Here is a 27324-nt window from a genome sequence, read left to right as displayed (position 1 = left end):
GCTGACAGTGGAATAAGTCAAAGGCAAATTAATTGATGAATATGACAGAAGGAAAGAAAATATGTACCATGCTGACAAAACTCTTAAGTAGACCATTTGACTGGTCTACATAGATCTCCCTCCATATGGGAGAGTGCCCCCTGAGTGAAGTGGAAACAGTGAGGGACTCTGGGGTAGATACAGGTGAGGGAGGGACAAGGGATCTCCAAGTTCTAGGGATATCAGGTGTTAATGTTTGGTTTTCATAAAATGTGTAGGCCGCCTTTGTGCATTATGATATACCAAGACCTAGTTTGTGTTATGTTTTGAAGGAAAATTAATAAAGTTTAAAATGATAAGAGCCCAATCACCAGAAACACCGGATCCCTGCAATATGCCAAGCAAACCAGAGGAAAGGGTCAACCAAAGTGAACCAGTGCAGGAATCAGAACAAATAACAAATGTGGATGCAGCGCTAATTAAGAATTATGTGAGAAATTCAGGATAACCCAAAATCATTAATATGCCATATAAGCGAAAATGATACCACTAATTAACATTACATGCAATAAAAACTAAATAAAAAAATATTAATATAAAAAAGTAATGGTGAAAAGAAAACTAAAGCAGTCACCAAAACTCACACCCAACAATCACTAAACTAATAAATAAATTATAAAAAGTCCATAAAGTGCTAGTGCTGCTCCAGACGAAACGTCAGTGAAAAAGTCCCATGTCCAAAGTGCTCCCAGTGTAGTATTCCTTTAAGAGGTTTTAATAATAAAATTTAATTGCGCTTACAGAATTATTCATCCAAGTAAAACATGGTATAATCGTATAAAACGAACGATCGCGGCGTCTCCTCTCACTTCCTCCCGCCTCCTAACTGTGTCCCATCAATCTCTGAACAAAACTAACATAATGACATCACCGCCACAAGGCTCCTCCCTATGCATTTCATCACGATAGGACGTCATCTATGGACTGGCCTCTTAAAGAAATACTACACTATGGAGCCATTTTTATTTCTGTTTTATGAGTTCTACAGTATATCCTTAGTGGCGAGAGTCACTACAGGTTGTGGGGAGACCTTAACTTTTCCCCATGCTTGGCGAGACTATCCTTATGGTAGTCATTTGAAGCTGGTAAGAGGCTTTAACTACTTAAGCACCAGGCCTCTTTTTCAGATTTGGCGTTTACAAGTTTAAAACAGTTTTTTTTTGCTAGAAAATTACTTAGAACCCCGAAACATTATATTTTGTTTTTTTTTCTAACACCCTAGAGAATAAAATGGCGGTCATTGTAATATTTTTTTCACACCGTATTTGCGCAGCGGTTTTACAAGCGCACTTATTTTTGAAAAAAATAATTATTTTGTGAATAAAAAAAATAAAAACAGTAAAATTAGCCCATTTTTTTTATATTGGGCAAGATAATGTTACGCCGAGTAAATGGATACCCAAAATGTCATGCTTCAAAATTGCGCCCGCTCGTGGAATAACGTCAAACTTTTACCCTCAAAAATCTCCAGAAGCGACATTTAAAAAATTATACCAGTTGCACGTTTTGCATTACAGAGGAGGTCTAAGGCTAGAATTATTGCTCTGTGATTACCGATCACAGCAATACCTCACATGTGTGGTTTGATGGCTGTTTTCATATGCAGGCGCTTTGGTGCGCGAGCTCGTCGGGACAGGGGGGTTCATTTAACTTGATTTTATTTTTTTACACTTTAAAATAAATAAATGGATCACTTTTATTCCTATTACAAGGAATGTAAAAATACCTTGCAATAGAAAAATGCATGACAGGACCTCTTAAAATATGAGATCAAAAAGTCCTCAGATCTCATATTTGGACTTACAGTAAATGCAATAAAAAAAAAAAAAAAAATAAAAAAAAAGGGTCATTTGGAAAAAGGACATAAAAAAAAAAAAAAAAAACTTTGGTATAGAGATGAGTAGGGGGCCCATCTTAGGCTCACTCGTCTCTATACCCAGCCATCGATAGGACTTGCCTACACTGCTACTGACGGCTCCGATAACGGTGATCTCGCGGCGAACCACTTTGAAGCACTTTTGACGTGGGACTTTTTTCACAGACGTTTCGTCTGGAGCAGCACTGGCACTTTATGGACTTTTAATTTGATGTACTTTAATGCACCGGCACTTTAGTCTAATATTTTAAGACAAATTAATGCACTATTTCATATTAGATTTTTCATATGTTTGGTATATTTGATTTATACGCATATATCACTTAATTGGATAATTTATTTATTGGTTCAGTGATTGTTGGGTGTGAGTTTTGGTGACTGCTTCACCAGAGTTTTTTTTCACCATTACTTTTTTATAGATTAATTTTTATATTCATTTTTTTTTTTTTTTTTTTGCTTTCATTGCATGTAAATGTTAATTAGTGGTATCATTTTCGCTTATATGGAATATTACTAACCACTTCAGCCCCGGAGGATTTTACCCCCTTCCTTACCAGAGCACTTTTTGCGATTTGGCACTGCGTTGCTTTAACTGACAATTGCGCGATCACGAGATGTTGCAACTAAACAAAACTGATGTCCTTTTTCCCCCCCCACGAATAGAGCTTTCTTTTGGTGGTATTTGATCACCTCTGCGGTTTTTATTTTTTGTGCTATAAACAGAAAAAGAGCGAACATTTTGAAAAAAATAAATAAAATAAAAAATATTATATTATATTTATACATTTTATTATTATTATTTTTTTGCTATAATAAATCTCTTTTTTTTTTTTCTTTTTTTTTTTTATGTTTCTCCGTTTAGGCCGATATGGATTCTACATATTTTTGTTAGGGAAAAAATAAATAAATAAATACATAAAAAACGCGGAGTTTAGCTTTTGGGGTTTTTTTTACTTCTGAATCAGAACAAAACGTGGAACTCACATTGCCTAAATCAAGTTCCCCACCAGATACTGTTGAACTGCCTGAAGTCAGAAGATCCACTCGGACTACAAAAGGAATACCGCCCTGCAAGCTGTCATACACTGTCAAAAACACACAGCATACTTGAACCAACATTCTGGGAAGACATAGAAAAACTGCAAAAAACATGAAGCCAATAAATGGAGAAAGGCAGCAGCAGAAGAAGAATTAAAGTCACTTCAATAAAATAAAAGCTGCACACTCACAGAGCTCCCTTCTAACCACAAAACTATAGGAAGTAAGTGGATCGACAACGACAAGCATTCTTTTTTTTTTTTTTATCTGTGAAATATTGACAATTCAGGAGTGCATGAAGGCCATGGAGGAGAGGCAAGGTCAGGCCAGGCTATGAAGGGGGTGCAGGATATCAGTGCCAGTCAGGGCAGCGCAGTCCTGTGCCAGTGTCCCAGTGTGCCAACCTGTGCTTGAGCCCCTCCCTCTGCCTAGCCCTTACCCCCACCTATGCAGGGCTCCACTGCGGTGGTTCGGAGGTGCCAGTCCAGTGCTGATCCTCAGCCATGGTGCTGGCACTGCCTGCTGATTAGCTTCTCTGCTGCCATCTCCCACACTGTCTGAAACCAGCCCCGCGATAGATAGCGAGCACCGACACCAGCACCGTGATAGAGAGCACTGAGACCACACCAGCACTGAGATAGAGAGTGAGAGCACTGACAGCAGCACCGAGATAGAGAGCACTGACAGCAGCACTGATACCAGCAACTCGCTGCGGGACCCAAAAATATGACACCGCTCAACCTCTTCAAACAGGAGGGTACAGGTATATAGTACGGTGTGCTTTTTTTTGTACAAGGAAGTGAGTCAAAAAGGTAGAAAAAAGGTCCGTGTGCTCGATTAAATAAATAGTTTATATAGAGTTATGCATATACATGGTCTACTGGTCACATGTGTTGAATTCCTCAGAGATCCATGCCTCATTCATTTTTATAAAATGTGAGGTAGTCAACACTGTTGTGAGCTAGGCGAGTGCGCTTAACGGTCACAATCCCCCCTGCTGCGCTGAACGTCCTTTTGGACAGGACACTGGATGAGGGGCAAGCCAACAGTTCCATTGCAAATTGGGCAAGCTCTGGCCAGAGGTCAAGCCTGCCCACCCAGTAGTCCAGGGGTTCCAGGCCGTTAACCCGATGTAGTCAGACACCTGTCAGTATAAGCGTTCCCTGATGCTGGATCCGGATGACACCTGTCAATGGGTCAGCTGAAAGAATGACCTCATATCAGAAGTCACCAACACATCTTCATGCAGCCTATAAAGCATATAGAAGGTTGAGTTCCATCGCGTCGGGCAATCGCAAATAAGACGTCTGACCGGCAGATTGTGTCGCGGCTGAATGTCAGCAAGGCAACCCATGGCTGTGTAAGATCTTCTGAAATGGGCCGAGATTTTCCTTGCCTGCAGCAAGATGTTCTGGACCCCAGGGTATTGGACAACGAATCGCTGCACAACCAAGGTTAAGATGTGTGCCATGCATGGCACATGTGTAATTTTGCCCTGTTTCAATGCGCTAAGCAGATTGGCACCGTTGTCACACATCACTTTATCAACTGTCAAATTGAGCGGTGTTAGCCACTGATCTGCCTGTGAATGCAAAGCTGAAAGGAGTGCCGGGCCAGTGTGGCTCTTGGCTTCCAGGCACAACAGACGCAGTACGGCATGGCAACGTCTCACCTGGCATGTTGAATAGGTTCTGAGGATCTCGGGCGGCGCAGCGGAAGAGACACTAGCAGCAGAAAAGGAGGAGTCAGCCGAGGAGGAGAGGGAGGAGGATGGAATAGGAGGAGGAGGAGAAGAAGAGGCAGGCCTGCATGCAATTCGTGGCGGTAAAACCAAATCTACACAGGTGCCACAGGTTACATGCTTGATAGCAATCAGAAGGTTCACCCAGTGGGCAGTAGAAGTTTATATACCTTTCCTGTACGTGTTTGCTAGACCACGTGTCAATGGTCAGATGTATCTTGGCACCGACACTGTGTGCCAGAGATACATTCACTTGCCGCTGAACATGATCATATAGCTCTGGGATACCCTTCTGTGAGAAATACTTCCTTCCTGGGACCTTCCATTGGTGTTCCAATGGCCACAAATTTTCGAAAGGCCTCCGAGTCCACCAGTTTATATGGCAGTAGTTGGCAGGCTATCAATTCTGACAAGCCAGCCGTCAACCATTGAGCAAGAGGGTTATCCGGCGTCATTTTTTCTTACGCTCGAACATTTGGCCCACGGAAGCCTGCCTTTTTGCAGAAAAACGTGAGGATGGCGTGATGGAAGGTGGAGTGGAGGACAATTGTGAGGAGAGAGGTGAAGGAGAAGTAGAAGACGAGGCTGGACGGTGAGATCCTGGAGTGTGGCTTTGTGGGTTCCGTTGCTCCCACTGGGCTCGGTGATGGCAGCTCATGTGCCTTCTTAAGGCGGTCGTCCCTAGGTGAGTGTTGGGCTTACCGCGACCTATGCGTTGACTGCAAAGATTGCAGATGGCAACACTATTGTCAGCAGCGGACACGTTAAAAAAAGCCCACACTGCGGAGCCATGTGCCGGTGTCCTGGGAGCGCCAGATGTGACCATACATGGTCGATGACTCACTCCTGATACATTAGCAGTCTGCTTTGTCCCTCCTGTGCAATCCAAGTTCCACCTGCTTCTCCTCCCTATCTGCTGGTCCATATCTCCCTCTGAACTCCCCTCCTCTTCCTCGCTTGTGGGCACCCACGTGACATCACTAGACACATCATCGATGTCACCTTCCCCACCGCTATAATTAGAGATCTCGGAGTAGGCAGAAACAGCGGGGACCAACCTCTTCCTTGGGCTGATCTGTGTACTGTCGTCAGATTGCTGAGTGGTGGTTGTTGCTACCTCCTCTGGCTGATCCAATGCCAAGAGTGGCTGCGCATCGGCAATATCTTGTGATGGATCGGAAAATAATTCCTGTGACTCAAGCAGAAGGTATATGGTGGTGGTGTTGGTGGTAGTGTCTTTGGGGGTGCACACAGCAGAGAGTGAAGAAGAGGGTGCAGATCGAGAGGCTGAGGAGGGTGCAGAAGAGTAAGGCTGAGTGAGCCACTCAACCAAGTCTGGTGCATCATTTGACGTAATCGCACGCATCTTCTGCAATTTGCCATTTTGGCTCAAGTCTGTTGCTCCTACCCTACCCCTACCACCCCTGCAGAAAGGGCCTGCCTTTTCCTCTGCCTGCCATTTTTTAAATGACCCTGTAACAAAAGTCTCTAGAGAAGTGCAGTATGTATGTGGAAGAAGGTATAGAACACCCCGCTTTAATCTGTCGTTTTTGGGGACCACTGGTCTATCACACCAGTTATAATGCTTTTTTTTTTTTGCGTTTGTCACAGTTTGTAGTATCGCTGCAGAACCGCTCAGCAGTCACAATGCTGCACAGTGGAAATGCACTATACTATGCTTTCTATATGTGCAAGTAATTTATACGTGTATTACACCCCTATATACTGCACGCCAAATAGTACACCTATACCAGTCCTTAAAAAGGACCTTTGTGGACCTAGTAGCTAGTGATTTGCAGACTGTCCCTCAGTCCCTACACTGATAAAAGACAGCTGCAGTATCGGTCAGCACTCAGCTCAGCAGTCAAGTATAATAGGCTTTCTATATTTGAAAGAAACTATATTATACGTGTACAACCCTATATACCGTACACCTATACCAGTCCTTAAAAAGGACCTTTGTTGACCTAATAGTAATAGCTAGTGATTAAACTGACTGTCCCTGCTCCACACAGCGTCCTGTCCTTAGGCTCAGTTCACACAGCGGGCGGCACGCCTGCCGCGACCTCAGCGGCGATTTGCAAAACGACTTCTGTATAGAAGTCAATGCAAGTCACCCAAAGTCGCCGCAAAAGTAGTACAGGAACCTTTTTTCTAAGTCGGAGCGACCTGAGTCGCTCCTATTAGAACGGTTCCGTAGTACAGAACGGGGCGCGACTTGTCAGGCGGCGAAGTCGCCTGGACAAGTCGCCCCTGTGTGAACCGTGCCTTACACTGACAAAAGACAGCTGCAGAATCGGTCAGCAGTGCACTCAGCAGCACAGCACTCAGCAGCAGTGCACCAGAACCCTATATACTGTACACCTATACCAGTCCTTAAAAGGACTTTTGTGGACCTAATAGCTAGTGATTTGTGTCACTACAGTCTGTCCCTGCTCCACACAGCAACCTCTCCCTATACTGACAAAAAGACAGAATGTAAAATGGCCGCCAGATCAGGTCTATTTATAAGGTAGGGAGAATGTCCAATTGTCCATGTGCTGAAATGTCTCAATTGGCTGTCCTGTACCCCATGATGGATGTGTCATCATGGGTCAAAGTTCTTTCACAATGTAAACGCATATGTCCGCCGCGTGAACAGCGCCAGAAGTCCGCCGGTTTGGCGAATCGCGAACCCGCAAAATTTGCAGCGAACCGCAAGGCCATCCCTAGATCCTAGTATTATAGCAGGAGGAAGAACAGAATAAGCAGCCTGAATATTTATGGAATTCCAGCCAATTCCTGTGAAAGTGTGGCCAGAAGTTGATGGAGCTCATAAATAGTCTGGGGCCTGAGGCAGGTCAAGGTCCTGCTGGAGGAGACCCCTTTGCAGGGGCTCTGCCCTGGGACAGGATTTCTGGGAGGTGCCATCTAGAAAACATTGAGGTCCAAGCTGAGGCTTAAGCTGGGCCCCCACCCCCATCTAGTCCATTTGGGTCTGGAGAATACCAGGAGGAAATTGGGGGAAAGGTATCCAGCTGCCCTATTGTGGTATGATTGTGTCTCCCTCACTGGAGAGTGCCTGCTGGATATCAGACTGAGGCAACTGATGATCCCTCAGCCATGTGAGCAAATGACCCGGTGCAGGAAAGTAGTGACCGTGTGCAGTTTTGGTCATTTGGGAAAAGCCCTAGTCACCTGTCAGCATTAGAGAGACTGTGGGACATTTTTGTATAGCTCAACAAGCTAGAGGAGAGTCCACAAGTGTTCAGTTTATGAGCATTGGGCCTTCCTTCATGCCATCCAAGTTCTTGGTTCCAATAAAAGCCTAAAAAGACACCCTTCTTCAAGCCAGTGGAAGAACGAGGAAAATGCTGTGCCTGGCTAGGAGTGCTCTAACAAGGAAAAACAGTTTACCAGTGGTTCTTGCAGGGGGCACTACACATAATAAAATCTTTGAACAAGAAGAAAATCTTTAAAAAGGTGTACTTATTACTTGAAGCGGGCCGTCACCGAAAATGAAAAATGCCACGATTCTTCCATCCTATCTCCATGACTTGATTATATTTTTTACCCTGGGAGTGGGCAGCTTTTTTGACAGACACTTTCAATTCTAGCCTAGTCTAGAAAGGCGTGCACTGAGCACCCCCTGCTCACACACCCCACTTGCAGCCTTCTGGAACACATCCTAGGAGGCTGTAGGACCAGTCCCACAGTGCATTTGCAGTGGATACTCAGCTGTGATTCCCCAGGAAGTCATTGGCGGCTCCCACAATCAAGATGGCAGCACCAGATATCCACAGCAGTTAGGAGAATCAGCTTCAGGAAGACAGTGCTGGACTCCAGCATTGGCAAGTACCTAATTATTAAAGATCAGCAGCTAATTTGATATTATTGGAGTTTTTCCTGTCAAAACGAGTTAAAGTTCGATAGCTGCAGATTACCATTGAGCATTGACTAAAATGAATGATGCTCAGCATGGCACTAGGTATTATGGGCTATAGGCTGTACCCGCTTCCATAATAGCAGCATTTATAAAATCATGACTTATAGGGGTTTTTTATTTTCTAAATAGGTTCCTTTAAACTAGTGCATTGTTGGTTCACTTATCTTTTCCTTCGATTTCCCTTCTAAATGTTTTTTTTCTTTGTTTTCTTTGTCTGAATTTCTCACTTCCTGTTCCTCCTCAGTAAGTTGTTCAGTAAGCTGTTCTGGCTGACTAACCACCGCTCGGATGATGGTGTGAAGTTTACTGAGGAGAAACAGGAAGTGAGATATTCAGACAAAGAAAAAAACATTTAGAAGGGAAATCGAAGGAAAAGGTAAGTGAAGCAACAATGCACTAGCTTAAAAGGAACCTATGTAGAAAATAAAAAATGAACCTTTACAACCCCTTTAAAAACAAAGAAAACTCTTGTGACTCCGAGTGCACTTTGCCAGTTTATTCCCTTAGAAATGTAATGAGAGAAGTGATCATGGGTTAACACTCACCAGTCAATAAAGCGTGGTAATGAAGCCCTCTCTCCTTATCTTGGTGTGAGCACACATCAAACAGATAGGCTTTTATCGGTCCATCAATAAAGTCCGCTGCAAAGTCGAAAGCCACAACTCCCAGCATGGTAATTACTATTGCCCAAATTCTCTTCTCAACGCCACCGCTGTCCTTAAATATGGCTGTAAGTGTAGAAAAAAAATAAAATAACTTGTGTTAAAATTTGTTACCGCAATGCTACCATGTTGTGCGTTTCAGATAATCATTATGCCAACTACCATTCGCATACAATCAATGCAAGTGATAACGCTGTTAACTTCTCAGATATTTGGGATCCAAACAAACATTCTAACAATCATATTGCAAAGAAATCATGGGAGAAATATTTGTGTGGCACTGCCATTTCCTCAGCATAGACTTAAAGCGTAGGTTACAAAAAAATAAAAAATAAAATAAAATGATCCTGTTCCTTTAAAGCATGAACAACAGCACAGTGCTTGTGCTGTGCAATTTGGCCCCTTGTATCAGCTAAAATACCTGTCTGATCCCGCCTGGTTCTGTAATCCCCCCTGTAAACTGACCACAGTTTACCATGGCTGCTGAGCCCTGACACCATGGTCAGTTTACGTGCCCCCCTCATTCGCAGCTCTCCCGTCTTCCTCCCTGCGTGTCAGCTTTGGCCAATGCTTGCCCCCTCCCCCCCTGCTGCTGAAATAACTTTATAATTCTCAGGCAATCCCCTGCGTCGGCTAATGCAATGGGTCTACTGTATCTGCTTAATAAAAAAAAAAAAAGGCCTCTGTATACCTTATTTCTGAGCTCCGCTCACATGATCACCCGCCGCTCTCCTCCCCAAGTCAGTGAGGGATCCTTAGCTCCTCCTACCATAGCTGTCAGATTGGGAGAGGGAACGAAAGGCGGTCACATGAGCAATGCTCAGAAATAAGGTTTACAGAGGCATTTTTCTTCAAAAAGGAAATACAGTGGAGCCATTGCATTCGGGATGCAGGGGATTGCCTGAGAATTATAAAGTGGGTTTACAACCACTTTAAAGCGATATTAAAACTTTTTTTTTCTGGACAAACAAACAAAAACAAACAAACAAAACAAACACACACACACACACACACACACTCTATGAAGTGGTTTTGCACAGAGCAGCCCCAGTCCTCCTCTTCTGGGGTCCCATGCCAGTGCTTCTGGCTCCTCGCAGATCCTCTGGGGGCACCCAACCAGGCATGCTTCCAACTTGCGGCTCTGTGTCCATTTACTCACAGAACTGTGGCTTGACCCTGCCTATTCAGTCTCCCAATTGGCCCACTGGCTGTGCTTCCAAAAGTCAAGGCTCCCGTGGACATTGCTGCCCCACTTTCATATATTTTTAGATCTTGTATTTTACTGCAGGAGGTCATAAATTTTTCTGTAGTATGCTCACATCTAAGCCCCTGTACACACGGTTGGAGATTGACAACCAAATCCCTCGGATTTTGCCCGTCGGATCTTGTCCGAAACTGTTGCATACACACGGTCGGACTAAGTTGTCAAAAAATCCGATCATTCAGAATGTGATGACGTAATTTCATTACGATGGGACTACGTTTAGGCTAGTAGCCAATAGCTTTGATGTAGGAATTTGATCTGAGCATGCGTGGCACTTGGTCCGATCAAAATTCTCTACACATGATCGGAGTATGTCCGATCGAACCAGTTGGTCGGGAAATATTTCCAACAAGTTGGAAAATTGGGTCCGCCGGATATTCAGACGGAATCAGTCCGATGCATACCACACACAGTCGGATTATCCGACAACACGGTCCGATAGAATCCATCAGAATGTGTCCTCCGACCATGTGTACAAGCGCTGAGAGTGGTGTCTGACAAGTTTACCAATGAGATTTTGTCATCTTTCTCTGTCTCCCCCTCCTGTTTAGTGCTAGCTTAATCTTTAGTTAGAGCCTCCCAACATCTTCCATGTCTCCCAGAGCCAGAGTTAGTTATTCTCAGAGATGGTCTTTTGTCTTATACTTCGAAAGACTGGAAAAACAGAAAATCTGTACTGCAACTGTCTGTAATAACATCTGTGTCTTATTGAAGAGAGTTAGGCTGCCTGTGGATAGTGCAAAGTCAGCAGATGTCCAGACAGACTGGGTCTAAGGAAGTATGTTAATGTATAAAGCAGCATTTTAAAGCAGCATTTTAAAACAGAATAATTCCCCCCCCCCCCCCGAGTGCTGCCCAGCTGGTTCAGTACTTGTCCATTGCCTTGTTACAACAATCTTCACTGTTCAGCCTTGCACAGCCTACAATAAATTGTTCCCACCGGGCCCTCTTCATCCGTTACATGCACGTCATGACCCATTTTCATTCCTCTGGAGCTCTGGAGGAGCCATACTTATGGCAGCCTCCAGTGGTCTTGCCGAGTGCCACTTTCCCCATAAGAATGAATAGGGGTATGTGGAGAGTGAAGAGGACCCGGCAGAGACTGTTACAGAAGAAAGGCTGTGCAGCACTGGATAGGACTAAGTATTGGATCAGGTGGGCTGCACTCAGGAGGCTGAGGCCATTCCTTAAAAAGGACAACTTGTTCCAAAAGGTAGTGTTCCTCTATAGCTATGTGCTGGAGAAACTAATGGGCTAGATACCTTTATTAGAGAAATGACTGCTATTGGCTCCTTATAGTGCTGCTCCCATAACTCATATATATATATATATATATATATATATATACACATACATACATATATATATACATATACACACACACACACACACACACACGTTTTATTTTTTATTTTTTTCCTCTCCACATCTGGTTTTTATTCATTATAGTCCTGTATGCTAAAGGTTAACAGATTTTTGGTTAAAATGCCTTAATACATCTCATGCTTGCCCTCAGACTCCATTGCTCTGTGTTGGCATAGATGTGTCCTTACACAAAAAGGTAGAGAGGAGATGTATCTGACCAAAGTTGATTGATTACAGAGTGGGCAGTGGTCAAACTCTTGAGTCCATGGCTAGAACAAAGAGTGAGGTAGTGGCAGCCGTGGACCGCTGCCCCACGCCATTTCACTAGGCCACAGCTTTTCATCTACTCTTTACTGTTTTCACACCATGCTCCACAAACACACCTCCTTAACCTCCCCCGCACTATCTGACACAATGCCCACCAACCCCTAGCTGCTAGAAAGCCCATCCTCTATGCAAACTATGGGCTGCTAGGGATAGAGGGGAAGTGAGCACAAACACAGCATAGGTTAATTTTAAAAGCACTCAATGGAACAGGTAGGGTCATAATCCCTTCAAATCAGGGACAGTTTGTTCCAAATCAGAGATAGCTCCCAAGTCCCTCATTTTAGTCTGGTCCACACACACACACACACACACACACACACACTATTTATCTTTCAAAAATGTTTCCCAGTGTTCCAATTTCCAAATTACAAAAGCCAGTATAAAAAGCAACAGTAGGGGTAAAAAAAAAAAAAAAAAAAAAAACAAACACTGGTGGGTTTTATTAATAATTTTTTGGTAGAATTTTCCTTTAAGGGTGTGTCCTATGCTACATACTTTTGCTTATAGGCATCCCTCGTTACCATCTAAAAAAAGTTGGGGGTGGTGTAGTGCTGGCTCCTGACGAGCATGCGCTATATGTTCTCAAAATTAATATTCCTAAAATCACAGTTGGGTTTTAGGGCTAATTTTGCTAAATTATGGTTTCAGTACCAGTCTAGCTGGATTGCACTGAGTTCTCCTGGGCTGCAGGTGTCACTGTCACCGCCGGCAAGTGGTAGAACGCATTCTAGTTGGGTGTATCGAGTGCCATCGCTTTCTCTGAACCCTCCCAGTGGGAGGGTTTTCCTGCTGTGTATCCTGGGAGGTGGTATTTAAGGTACTGAAATCATGTGCTTCGGGGGTTCTGGTCCAGAAGATATTTTCTGTCTGTTTGGTCCTGGTCCTCCTGACCATCCCTCATGGCCCTCCTGGCATGGGGTGAGGATCCATGCAATTCTGAGCCTCGGGGCTGGATAGCCCGAGGCAAAGTAAATCCTGAATGGATTTGAGGCCCTAATGATCCAAGGGTGTTCTCTGAGAAGAGGCCCAGCAACTGGAAAAGCATCCAGTGGAGGAATCTTCGGGAGAAGGCCATGCGCAAGGCTGGTTTCTCTGAAGGAGCCTGGGGGCTCAGTTGAAGGACACTTTGTTGATCTATATTCATACGGTTTTGCCGGAACAGCTGAGAGATACTGGTACCATATGATAGTTCTCTAAATTTGTCTACGTCCCTTGGTTACATCCAAGTCTGTGGCAGAGACTTCGCTTTACTTATCACCCTACCGGCTGCTAGGCCTAGTGAGAGGAAGTCTATCCGGGGATTTCTATTTTTGCAGTTCCAAAAGTGCCTGAACTTCCTTCCCAACCCTCTATCCTGCATTAAGATACTATGCTATCTTCTAAATAAATAACCCAAAAGAAGATTCAGTGTCAGTTTCTGCATTTCTTTGGGCCATCTACCACGGGAACCCCTAGATGGAGGTGAGGCCAAGAAGGTAATGGTAAGCCCAACAAAACCAGCAGCTCCTTGGGGGGGGGGGGGGGGGTCAGTGCTACAGTGGTATGCTTAGGGTTGTAAATATAACTGGTAGTAGGCTAGGTTAGGCAATTGCCCAGAATCATGCCACTACTCCACTGAATAAGCTCACTCCAGGCTCTCTATATAGATAACTGCAGTTCTAACAAGTATTGTAATATTGTGCCTGCAGTCAGTGCAGAGCAAAGGCCACACAGAACAAGAGAATGTGAGGATGTAAAAGCTTCACAAATAAAATATTGCCTTTTAGATCTGAACTGGGGGCACTGTCAAGTGTCTAGATTTCCCTTTGTGTGATAAATTACTTGGCCATTTGCAATATATGTAGTCATGAACAGCCAAGTAGCAAAAGGAGAACAAGGACTATTTAACAGATTGCTATTTTTATTCTGATTTAACATTATTTGCATGAATAAAGTTTAACAGCGGTATTGTCCACGCAGTAGGTACACAAAAGAGTAATATACAGGATAAAATATTATATAGTTACACAGCTAGTGTGTAATTATATATATAGTATATACACACACACAAAGATTGGGGAAGGTCTCTTTGGCTGCTGTGGAAAACGAGAGTAAGGGCGTTTTCCGGTTTTGCTGCAGTGGTTAGGGGGCTTCCCATAGGTTTATACTTAACCATCATGCCAGCCCAGGAGGAGGGTATAGATTTTAGAGTAAAAATTATGTTGCAGAAATTGATTGCTCATGCTATAGGACAACTAACGTGGTAGTAATCACCTGTAATTCCCTGCAGCCAACTCTCTCAATAGAGAAGTTATGCATATACCAGTTAGGCCTATTGTAGTACCACCCATGAAGGAGCAGATTGGATATGTTTGGTTCTGTACTCTGCCTCTCAACCCTAAAAAAACAAACAAACGTTCTCAGCCCCTCTGGCACACCTGGCAGTAATGTTAGTGCCAACACCACAAATGGACGCAAATTTTAGTAAACCAGAAAAGTTTGTTTACTAGAAGGCTGGTTACCAACAGTAATAGTATAACCAAGTAGTCAAAATAAAAAGAAAAAACACTGATATAGAACAGTACAAAGTCATATGCAAACTACAAATCGCACAATATAATCAACTTAAAATGACTCTAAAAGGTGACCTATTTGCTCAAAAATGAAGGGGGAACAGAGACATCTTGTTATTGACCAGTCTGTCTCCCTAAAATCCTGAGCTCACAGACCCTGAAGGTATATGCATTATACAATATGCAAACAATATCAACTTATATTGCTTTAAAAGTCAGAGTTACTCCTTAATGAGTACAAATGTTTTGCACCAAGTCCTTGGCTGAATAAAGAAAAGTGTCTGGTATATTCAGCTAGCTTAAGGGCTCAGAATAATCGCTAAGCAAAGAACCTCAAGAAAATGAAACAACTGATGTAAAGTGTTTCCTGGAGCAGGCTCTGACAAGAAGACAGGGTAAAAGGTGTCTGCATACAGTGTCTCTAAGGAAATAGTGTGCACAAGATGGAATACTGCCCGCTTACCAATCTGGTGACACCAGGGGCCCAAAGGGATAGACATTCCAGACAGGCTCTTTAGGAAGGCACAATTGACAATCTGACAGCAGGAAGGCACAGCAATGTCTGCAGCTATGCACCTGGAGATACCCCCATGGTCCCCCCTGACAAGATGTCTGCGACCCACCAAATGTGGAGCTGTGGTAGGAAGGTCACACCAACAGAAAAACAGGAGCCCCTCTCCCTTATGTCCGGCCATCTCCTTGCCTTGTGTCTCGTCCCTCGTGGCATCTTGTCTGCCCCCAGGCAGCCTCTTTGGGTCCTTTTCCTTCCCCCCTACCCAGGGCATGCTAAGGTGTGTAATCTTACCCCCTAGGGATCACAATGGGGCCGCTGATGCTGGGGGGACTACATGCCCCAGGATCCTTTGCTGATTCTGCAGTCCTGGCAGGATCCCACTCCCACTGCCAATGAGGAAACAAGGGAGGGAACAGAGTGGGCCAGGTGTGCAAGCGACGCTCGTATAAAGTATATAGTCAGAGGATATTGAGGGGCGAACTCCCCTGCAGCTGCTGACTGTGTCCCTCTTAGAGCCGAGCAGCATGCGAGAAACCCGGACACGACCATCAGGAAGTGCAGGGCCGCAGGTGGCTGAGTGGCACCCGCTACCATTATTATTCCGGATATTGTCCTCATGGACAATAAACTACCACACAGGGTACTTAAGAATAACACATTTTTTTATTTATTTTTTGAATAAAAAGAAAAGGGAAGAAGAATAGCTTTTAGAGATGAGCCGAAAATTTAAAAAAAATAAAAATAAATAAAAAAAGTGTTTGGGGACCTAGGTCCTGCCCCAGGGGACATGTATCAATGCAAAAAAGTTAATAAATGGGCATTTTTTTGGGAGCAGTGATTTTAATAATGCTTAAAGTGAAACAAAAGAGAATTTTCCTTAAAATTTCGTACCTGGGGGGGGGGGGGGGGTATGTGTATATAGTATGCCTGTAAAGTGGCGCATATTTACAACAGTCCATGCACAAAATGCCATTTCTAAAAGGGAAAAAAGTAATTTAAAAACTACTCACAGCTATAATGAATTGTTGGTCCCGGCAATACACATAAAAGTCATTGAAAAAAAAAAAAAAAATGGCATGGCATTCCCCCACAGTCCATTACCAGGCCCTTCAGGTCTGGTATGGATATTAAGGGGAACCCTGAACCAAAATTTGAAAAAAATTAAATAAAAAAATGGCACGGGGGTCCCCCTCAAAATCCATACCCTCCAGGGCCCTTATCCGAGCATGCAACCTGGCAGGCCGCAGGAAAAGAGGGGGCTGGGAGACAGCGCCCCCTCCTACTGAACCGTACCAGGCCACATGCCCTCAACATGGGGAGGGTGCTTAGGGGTAGCCAAAGCACCATGTACCCATGTTGATGGGGACAAGCGCCTTATCCCCACAACCCGTGCCCGGTGGTTGTGGGGGGGGGGTGTCTACCAGTGGCTTATCTGAATCTGGAAGCCCCCTTTAACAAGGGGACCCCCAGATCCCGCCCCCCATGTGAAATGGTAACGGAGTACAAATGTACCCCTACCATTTCACAAAAAAAAAAAACTACATGACAAGGCTTGGGACAAGTCCTTTACTAAAAAAATTAAATGTAACTGGGTGACCCCCGCCCCCTCTGACGCTACAGGGAAGCCATAGGGATATCCCCGTGCAGAGGGGGCGGGGTCACCCAGCAAAGTCACCATGTGTCCCCGCCCTCAGTTATAAAAGAGCTGTCAAAGTGAAGACGCATCATACGGTTGTTTGCATTCCCCCCCCCCCTTTACTTTTTTGGTCCATCGGCAGAGTAAGAGAAGGAGACGACTTTGTGGTACAGTTTTGTTTTTTAATAAAGGACTTGTCCCAAGCTGTGTCATGTCATTTTTACCATTTTAACACTTTTTTCGTGAAATGGTAGGGGGTACCCAGTTACCATTTCACCGGGGGGGGGGTGGGGGTGGGATCTGGGGATCCCCTCTGGGCTCTGGGGCTTCCAGATTACGATAAGCCCCCCGCAGACCCCCCACAACCACCAGGCAAGGGTTGTTGGGATGAGGCCCTTGTCCCCATCAACATGCGGGCACAGTGCTTTGACTACCCAAAGCACCCTCCCCATGTTGAGGGCATGTGGTCTGGTACGGTTTAGGAGGGGGGTGCTCTATGGTCCCCCTCTTTTCCTGCAGCCTGCCAGGTTGCATGCTCGGATAAGGGTCTGGTATGGATTTTTGGGGGGGACCCCCACGCCATTTTCTTTTTTTGGTGCGGGGTTCCCCTTAATATTCATACCAGACCCAAACGACCTGGTAATGAACTGTGGGGGACTCCCATGCCGTTTCTTTTTCAATGGCTTATGTGTATTGCCGGGACCTACAATTCATTATAGCCACGAGTAGTTTTAAATTACTTTTTCCCGCCCCCTTTAGAAATGTAATTTTGTGCAGGGACTGTTGCAAACACGGTAAACATGCGCCACTTTACAGGCATACTATAGGTACCACCCGGGTACAAAATTTAAAGGAATATTTCACTTTTATTGTTCGCATTATTAAAGTGCTCCTGAAAAAACAGCAGTTTTTAAAACTTTTTTTTTGCATTAATACATGTCCCCTGGGACAGGACCCGGGTCCCCAAACACTTATGACAATACCATGCATACAAGCCTTTAAAAATTAGCACTTTTGATTTCTCCCATAGACTTTTAAAGGGTGTGAATTTGCTGTGAACACCCCAAATTGTTCGCTATTCAGCGAACAGGTGAACACCCGATGTTCGAGACGAACTTACGTTCGACTCGAACATCAGGCTCATCCCTAATACCCCGTTTCCCCGAAAATAATACCTAGCATGATTGTCGTGATGGCTGCAATATAAGCCCTACCCCCCCCCCCCCAAATAAGCCCTAGTTAAAGTCCTTGTAGGTCTTTTCAGGGTAGGGCTTATTTTCGGGGAAAGAGGGTAGGGCTTAAATTGCACCCATCACTGACAATCATGCTAGGTCTTATTTTCGGGGAAACAGGGTAGCTTTACAATCACTTTTTGGCCCCTTTCACATGGGGCAGGCTCAGTTTTGATCAGTAGGAGAAAATCAGTCTGCTGTTCAGAGCTGGCAGATGACAGGTCCTTATCCAAGCAGACGCTCTAGGAGAGGACACTGGAGCAGCTTTCTCCGAGCCGCCCCCCCCCCCCCCCCCCAAAAATAAAATAAAAAAATAAATAAATTATAGGGCCACTGATGGGTGGCCAGGAGTAAATGGACTGCACTGTCCGTTTACACTTGACCTCTCCGATTCGATCCACCTAGGATTAAAAAGGGGACACATTTTTTATTTTTTAGCAGACCTGATGGAAGTTAGGTGTAAACTGATGTGTCTATTTACACCCACCTATCAGACTATAATGGTAAATGGACAGGTGGACCTGATCTGAGCCTTCTTGTGCGAAAGGGGTCTAATGGGGACTAATGCCCCGTACACAGCAAAAGACTTGAGAACTTTTGGTCAGAAAATGCGATCATGTGTATGCTCCATCAGACTTTTGCTGCCGCAATTTCGGCCAGCAAAAGATTGAGAGCATGCTCTCAATTTTTCAAATCGGAAAAAGTTCCTATCAGAAAATACGTTTGTGTGTATGCAAATCCAACTGGCAAAAACTCACGTATGCTCAGATTCAACTAGGAGACGGAAGCTATTGAACTTCCTTTTTCTAGTCTCGTCGTACTGTACATGTTGTACGTCACCGAGTTGTGTATGCAAGACAGCTTGAGTGAAATCCCGTTGGTAAAACCATCAGAGCTTTTTCCAACCAAAATTGCGATCGTGTGTACGGGGCATAAGAGAAAATCAAGTGCAGTGCTAAGAAAGTGCTGCTGGATAGTTCTACTGTAAGTCTATTCTTGTCAAGCAAAATACTCGTATTCTAGATTCAAGAGTCAGTACATGTATCTGTAGTGTTTGTTGGCACTGCGTCCTTTATGCTGGCTACTAGCATTTCTGTTTTTACTTTCCCTTCATTAGAGTTATGACTGCCAGTTCAGTGCTGAATCCTACTCCTCGCTGTGTAATGCAGGGAGGAAACACAAATTAATAAATGTCACAGTCATAAAAAAAAATAAAAAAAAAAAATAAAAATAAAAAAAAGGTACAGTAATTTATATACTGTATCTAGATCAAAACAAGACAATTTTTTCTATTTTTGGGAGTCTGTACAGCACATAAGACACACTGTTTCATGATAGACACAAACACTGGCCCATGCCAAATATAAAATGTACAATTAATTCTGTTAAAGTAGTTGAATGCAGTGAGGAACTGTGTGCGTCTATGGAGAAGGCTCCATAAACACAGCTTAGGGGCGAGCAGACACCATGTGCCCTGTAACGGGGAAGAAAAAAAAAAAAAAAAAAAAAAAAAAAAAAGGGGGGGGGGGGGGGGGGTGGGAGGGAAGGAGGATCGGGGCCGCTCTGTGCAATACCACTGCACAGAGCAGGCGAGCATAAAAAAACTTTTTTTTATTATTAAAACAATTGATTTTAGTAACACTTTAAGCTATTTCCTGTGAGGTTTTTCATTAACTCGTTAAAAAATACATCATTTGGACACTAGATGGCACTAAGGAAGTCCTTCTGATACTTAGTGACACCAAATGGCCAAATACAGTAGGTTTCCTAAATCAATGACAACATTCTACTGGCACAGGAAATAGCCTTAGGCCTCTTTCACACGGGATGGATCTGCGATGATCCGCCTGGTGGGGATCGCTCTGTCGATCCCCGATGAGCAGGAAGATGACAGGTCCGTCTTTGCACACTGTGCAGGGACGGACCTGTCAGAGCGCCACTCTCCCCTATGGGAGATCAGATGACGACAGACTCCATTGTCCGTCGTCACCCAACCCTATCTGCAGACGGATGGAAATGTAGGCTTTTCCTCCGTCACACTTTTTCACATCGGAGCGGATGTCAGCGGATATGACATCCGACGCTCCATAGGAGCATCTGTTCAGGGCCGCCTAAAAAAAAAAAAAAAAAAAACACTGACAGGCGGACCTGATCGGATTGCCCATGTGAAAGAGTCCTTAACGTTTGTTTTTTTAACCTATTCACACAGAACAAATGTGCAGGCACTTTCATTGGGTGAATTGCCATACAAATTTTTATAAAGCGCATCCCAAAGTGTCATACTTTTAGTGCAATTTAAACTGGAACTTGACTAGTTAGTCAAACTAGGTGATTGCTACCAAAAGTAAAGGCTAAACCAATTGGATATGGATAGTATGGAAAAGGGTTTTCTATTTCAATATGGAGAAAGGGGTGTGAGGCTATTCTCCTGCAACCCACCCTATGGGTGGCAATGGTGAGAACCATAAAGAGAAAACAAGCAAGGAACAAAAAAAAAAAAAAAAAAAAAAAAAAAAAAAAAAAAAAAAAAAAAAGGGGGGGGGGGGAGGGAGAATAATTCGCAATACTGGACATTCGCTCATGAAGTGTTATGGCAGTCATATGTGTCTTCACCCACTGACAGGCTCCATGTTTGAGCTATGCTCCATTTATCTGTGTTGCCAGCTTATGCATATAAGCCAGGTATGGGGCAGTGTAGCAGGAATAACGTAGCTCTACTACAAACCGTTAAATGGAAAGTGTCTGAAGCAAGCCAAAAACCCTAGGCAAGACCACCAGGTATGCATAACATCCCTCATTGTCCACAGTTGCAGAAACTACTATCACTACTCCCGGTGAGGAAAAGGTTTTGAATCTCTATTTACTTGTTTGTTGGCTCTGTTCTGATTATAATGAGAATGAAGACTTACTAGACTTGAGAAGGTCACTTGGGGTGGGGTGCCAGGTGTCAGTTGCATTCCAGCCCTGTCAGTTTAGACATTTTTTGTGATACCCTGGTCAAGTGCAAGTTTGGAACAGCAGTATGCAATACAATTTTGTGTGAAATTGGGTAAAAGTGCACCAGAAACTTTGGAAATGGTGAGGAAAGCTTATGGAGAAGCTGCACTATCATCTGAACAAGTGTACCAATGGCACAAGGCCTTCAAGAAAGAAGCGAGAAGATGATGAAGATGAACAATCAGGACGCCCCTCTTCATCAAAGACAGAACACATTGTGGATGCAGTGAGGTCTGTTTTCAACCGTGACCGACGGCTCACTATCAGAACGATTGCAGAGGAAAAACGGGAATTACCAAGCCAATTTTTCATGAAATTGTGACTCGGGATTTCAACATGAGAAAGGACAATTTTTTTATAGTGTGGATAAATGTCCAAAAGAACCACTAAGCAGGCTCTGAACGCCATCCCACTTGAACACTTCCAGGGATGCTATAAAGAATGGGAGAAAAAAAATAATTCCTGGGAACGTTGTGTACATTGACAAGGTGCATATCTTAAAAGGAGCGAATGTTCAATTGTTAAATTTTTCAATAACAGTTCTTTTAAAATATCATTCTCATTACTTTCTGGACACACCTTGTATTCCCCGTTGACCATGCAGGAAACACGTAATCTCCCCTGCAGGGACACAAATGATATTTTGACAGCAGCTCTAACCCTTCCCCCACTCAAATAATTCTGCTTGCTTCTCATCTTTGGAACTGCACAGAAATGAGGGCAAATCTCCACAATAGGGACTCCAACATCATTAATCCAACACAGCCTACCCAAGGCTGACCAACACTACACACAAACTTTGGTCAGAGTTCTGCTTTCAGAATCACTCACATCGATCAGGTCTAAGGCTGGATTCACACCTATGGCATTTTTTGTGCTTTTTGTACTCCAGGACGTGTTCCATAGGAAACCATGTTAAATGGACTGTAGTGCAAATCTGCAAAATGCACAGGTGTGAATCCAGCCTAATGCAGCTTGTACATGATTAAATTGAAGGATGTATGGTATGCTATAATGCACTTATGCGGCCAGTGGAGAGCACAGACTGTTAGAAGAAGCCATTTGCACACAAACACACATTGAGCTACACAGTGTAGAAAGTAAATCTACAGATGAAGAATTGAGAAGAGCACATTGGGTATCTGTCTATATAGATATTTTGTTTGAAATCTGGGGATGGGAGGGAATTGGGTAACCTTATGCTGGAGTTGCCTTGCAACACAAGCTGTTCATGACTTCTGGTCCTGAAGTAGTTGAACAAAAGAGATATATGGAGAATAGTCCATTTTTTTTTCTTAGCTCGTCTTCAGCTAAGGTGCAGTCTCCGACAACAAAGCAAATTTTACAATGGTCTGTGCCTGGGATAGCAGAGTACAGGTAAAGAAAAGACACAGCTAAAAAGGTTTTCCTGGATATACACTATATTGCCAAAAATATTGAGACGCCTGCCTGTACACGCACATGAATTTTAATGGCATCCCAATCTTAGTCCTTAGGGTTAAATATTGCCAAAAGTATTGGGCCACCCCTCCAAATCATTTGGTGGGGGGACAGGAGGGTTATGGTGTGGGATTGTTTTTCAGGGGTTGGGCTTGGCCCCTTATTTCCAGTGAAGGGAACTCTTAAGGCACCAGCATACCAAGACATTTTCAATAATTACATGCACCCATGTTTGTGGGAACAGTTTGGGGATGGCCTCTTCCTGTTCCGACATGACCAGTTCACAAAGCAAATTTTCATAAAGACATGGATGAGCGAGTTTGGGGTGGAGGAACTTGACTGGCCTGCGCACAGTCCTGAACCTTGTGGACAGCCTTCCCAGAAGAGTTGAAGCAGTTATAGCAAAGGGCAGGCCAACCCAATAGTCAACCCTATGGACTAAGACTGGGATGCCATTACAGTACGCGTGGCAAGCATCCCAATATTTTTGGCAATATAGTGTATTAGTACAGTTCACAAGTCTTGAGGGAATAAGAGAAAGGGGGGACATGACTGAAATGTTTAAAGTGGATCTTTATTCAGAAAAGTAAGCCCTGCTAGATCACTTCAGGCTGGCCCTTTTTAGGGTATAGCATAAAACATAAATAGAAGTGGCTATATGGTTTAAAATCCAGCAATACACTCTCACCCTGCTTAGTTGCTCTCTATTTGTTGGCACCATAGCAAATTCGTAGAGTCCAATCTGGTAACAGCCTAAAGATTTACTGCTGCTCTGGGTTTCAGGAAAATCCATCATGCCATACCATCAGAAAGGTGTGCGTTTGGCCCCAAATGTATTCTGCAGCCGGGCAACAAGCCCAAAACGTATTTTGGATCCAAATTCATAACGAAAATTCATAATTAACGAAAAGTTGACAAACCTAAAAAAGTTAAAAACCCAGGAAGTCAGCACAGCACAGGGATGGTGGGAACCCCTCAATGATAAATTCATCATAACGAAAATTCGTAATTGTTACGAAAAGTTAATGAGCCTAAAAGTTAAAACCCCAGGAAGTCAGCAGAGGGATGGTGGGAACCCTATGGGAATTTCTATGCTTACGAATTTTATACAAAATAGGAAATTGCGTTAACGAATTTCGGATCCAAATTAACAGAAACATGACTGTTTTTTTGTTCACCAATCAGAGGAAGTCAGCACAGCACAGGGGTGGTGGGAACCCCTTATAATGATACATTTATCATAACAAACTTTCGTTATTTAACGAAAAGTTTACGAATCTAACGAAAATTCGTATATCGTACGAATTGAATTTCGTACACGAATTACGAAATACAATTTTTTTTTTCTTATGGAACAAAACAAAATTTGTTGACGCCACCCATGTCTATAATCAAGTCTTTCTGGGATTACATGAAGACACAGAAGGATTTGAAGCATCTGTGGTTAATTCTCCAAGATGTTTGGCACAACCTACCTGCCACGTCCCTTTAAAAACGGTGTGCAAAAGGTACCTAGAAGAATTGATGCCGTTTTGAAGGCAAAGGGTGGTCCAAATATTGATTTGATTTTCTCTTCATTTACTTTATTTATATCAATTAACAAAATGGAAACTATCACCTTTTTCAGAATGCATTATTTACAGCATTTTTGACACCTGTCTAAAACTTTTGCATAGTACTGTATTTGCTAAAATGCGGTTCTTTCAGACAAGCTTCACTCAAGCTGACACTTGTTTCAAGAGACAACCAGTACCAATATTGAGATGTATATTTAACAACCCAAACCTGAAGCCCCAGGAGGACTTTAAGGGCATCAAGAAATCCCAACAGATTTGTCAAAAGTTGATTGAATTTAAGGCTGCATTCAAACATCTTTGCAACTTTGGTTGCTTTTACAGGCTTTTTTTTTCGTTTTTGAGTACTCAGTAGAAAGTCAGTCAACAGTAAGTGGATTCAAAACATGCTTCAGACAAACAAAGATCTATACTTAGACAGGGAAGAAAAAAAAAAAAGACAAAGAAGTGCAGCGGCATTCTCACCGGAGTCTATTGAGGCCATAAAAGTCCTTAAAGCTTGTAGCACAAAAGAAGATGTTCTTTTCAAGCTACAGGCTTCAAAAACAGACACAACTGAAAACTATGAAACATTGGATGGGGGTGGAAACAGGGCCTTAGGCTGGCCATACATTATACAATTTTCATTAGACCTTCAAACTATATATAGTGCAAGGGCCTACCTGATTGCATACTAATTGAAAGCGTTTAGGTTTGACTTCATATTATAGGGTCCTGGTAAAATCCAAAAAGGAAAATTGTATAATGTATGGCCAGCCTAAGACTTGCATCCACAACATGCACAGCAAATGTTTTACAATTTTTTTTCAAATTGTAAGCTCTGTTGAAACATAGCTACTCATCAAGTTTTGGAATGTTAAAACACAGGTCTTAATGGAAGTGCTGACTTTATACGAGTGGCTACCATACATTCCACTAGCTTTAGCAAGGGCTGAAGCCTACTAGAAGCTGGTTTAAAGGAATAGTCAGCACTCCCGCTAAGATCTAGGTTTAAATATTCCCATACTGGAAAGTAAACGTTTCTGCAAACGCTGTTCTAATACAAGCTAAGGTCTAAGAACTACAGGGTCTGCCATTGCTCACCCAGCCCTGAAAATGCTAGTTGCCTGGCTGGCTCTATTACGTCCTGAGTAAGGGTGAGCTCAGGCGTGTTCGCATGGTCCACGTGCAGAGCCTGCCAGGAAGTCGGCGCATTGCTGCGTTAATCACAGGTAGTGAGACATTGCCCGATCTCTGCAACCGCGCATCGGGGCAATGTCTTACTGCCTGTGATTAGCGCAGCACTGCGCCGAATTCCTGGTGGGCTCTGCACGTGGACCATGCGAACACACCTGAGCTCATCCTTAGTCCTGAGTTATGGCTGCAGAACCACATACAGCAAGTTAGAACGTCTGGGCTGCATACTTATTTCAAGGCCAATGACTTAGCATTAGAAGCCCTTGTATCAGAATGCCTACCAAGCAATTTGGATTTTCAGAAGGTGACGTTTGTAAAGGCAGCCTACATACTTAAGCAGTAGGGATGAGCTCAGGGATGTTCGCATGGTCCACATGCAGAGCCCGCCAGGAAGTCGGGGCAGCGCTGATCACAGGCAGTGAGACATTGCCCCAATGCGTGGCTGCAGAGATCGGCAATGTCTCACTGCTTGTGATTAGCACAGTGCTGCACAGACTTCCAGGCGGGCTCTGCACGTGGACCATGCGAACACACCTGGGCTCATCCTTATTAAGCAGCACAGGTTTTTTTTTGGATCCTATGTGAACAAGGTCTTAATCTGGCCATACACTCTTATATTGGGCAAATGGGAAAAAAAATAAAATAAAATTTTTTATAATGATAAAATAATAATTAATAATAACAGATTGCTATACAGCCCGGATTGGCAAACCTTCCACTGGTCCTATTGTATTCTGTATGGCTACTGTCAATAATTGCAACCTCTTCTTATTGGATGCAGCTGCTGCCAATCCAACACATTTTTCAACCTGCTTTTTAAATCTAAGGATGGAAGGGGCAGAAAGGGCCACCAACTAAGATCATTTTTGCTGGTCCATCAGAATCCAGGCAAACATTGAACAGTGCATTGTCAGCTTTACTAGTGCAATCGAGCTACCAAAAAGTCGCGTGTTGCTGTAGCATTATATAATAAAATTTATACAAGTAAAAAAAAAAAATAATAATAATAATCAAAGAAGAGCTTAACTTACCAGATATGACTGTGTCTCCATTAAGATATAAGGTCATCCCCAAAACCATCAAAATCCCCAATGCAAGAATATAGGGTCTTCGCCTCCCCCAGCGGGAGTGACAGTGGTCACTAGCAGAGCCCACCACAGGCTGAAGAACGAACCCCAGAATGGGGCTAATGAGCCACACAAAACTGTACAAACTCCTAGGGAGGCCCACACTGAGCAAAACCGGGGTCACAAAGGCCGCTTCCACGGCGTAACAAAACTCTCTCCCAAACATGACCATGCTGTGCATGATCAGCCTGCCAGTGGACCTTCGAGGGGGTTCCACAAGCTGAAAGACCCCTCCATCCATCTGCTCAAGGCTGCTGCCACTGCCGGTGTACTCCATGTCTTTTGTAGATGGATATAAGCTAACACTGCCAATGCCAGCTGTAGGTTGCTCAACCTCCACATCTTTGGAGAGAGTCATGTTAGCCCAGGGATTGCTGATTTCAATTAGTTGTGGAGGAGGATCAAACTTTCACTCTAGCTTTTAATAGAGGCGTGACTGCAGTCCTTTCATAGCTGAAAGATCACAAGTTAGAGAGAGGAAAAAAAAAAGAATCATGTGAAATTCCTAATCTGAAAACTATTCCACTTCCCCAGGGTTTCTACTCTACAAACTGTTCATTCACAGGGAGCCAGGTCATCACAAGATGAAGACGCACATTCCTTTGGATCCAATACAACTGCAATTACAGATGTGATTGGGAATTGCTGTTATTCAATTCTGTAAAAAAGCACTAAGGGTATGTTCTCACTGGAGGCAGGTTTAAAAGTTCAGCTGAACTCACACGATTTTAGACCCGCATTTCATTGCGACTTCCGAGTCGATCTGTGCGAAGAACTCGCCAAAAGTGATGCAGGAACTACTTGTGGAAAACGGCCCAGCGCCGCAAAGTCAGCGTCGC

General features: G+C 43.7%; 1 protein-coding gene across 1 annotated transcript in view; it reads right to left on the bottom strand.

Annotated features, from left to right (window-relative positions):
- SLC45A2 (solute carrier family 45 member 2) overlaps positions 1 to 26890 on the bottom strand; it is a 191010-nt gene extending 164120 nt beyond the window's left edge. Inside the window, exons 1-2 of the mRNA XM_077462888.1 lie at positions 26390 to 26890; positions 9165 to 9347 (exon numbers count right to left, since the gene is read on the bottom strand). Coding sequence (XP_077319014.1) covers positions 9165 to 9347; positions 26390 to 26843 — 637 coding nt within the window. The 5' untranslated portion in view covers positions 26844 to 26890. The remainder of the gene's footprint in view (positions 1 to 9164; positions 9348 to 26389) is intronic.
- Between the last annotated feature and the right edge of the window lie 434 nt (positions 26891 to 27324).

This window comes from Lithobates pipiens, unplaced genomic scaffold (genome assembly GCF_037356315.1).
Source record: "Lithobates pipiens isolate NorthernLeopardFrog02 unplaced genomic scaffold, aLitPip1_a1.2 Scaffold_3, whole genome shotgun sequence".
In the NCBI taxonomy this organism is placed as follows: domain Eukaryota; kingdom Metazoa; phylum Chordata; class Amphibia; order Anura; family Ranidae; genus Lithobates; species Lithobates pipiens.
The sequence above is the reverse complement of the archived record's forward strand: the minus strand, read 5'-3'. Positions and strand labels throughout refer to the sequence as shown.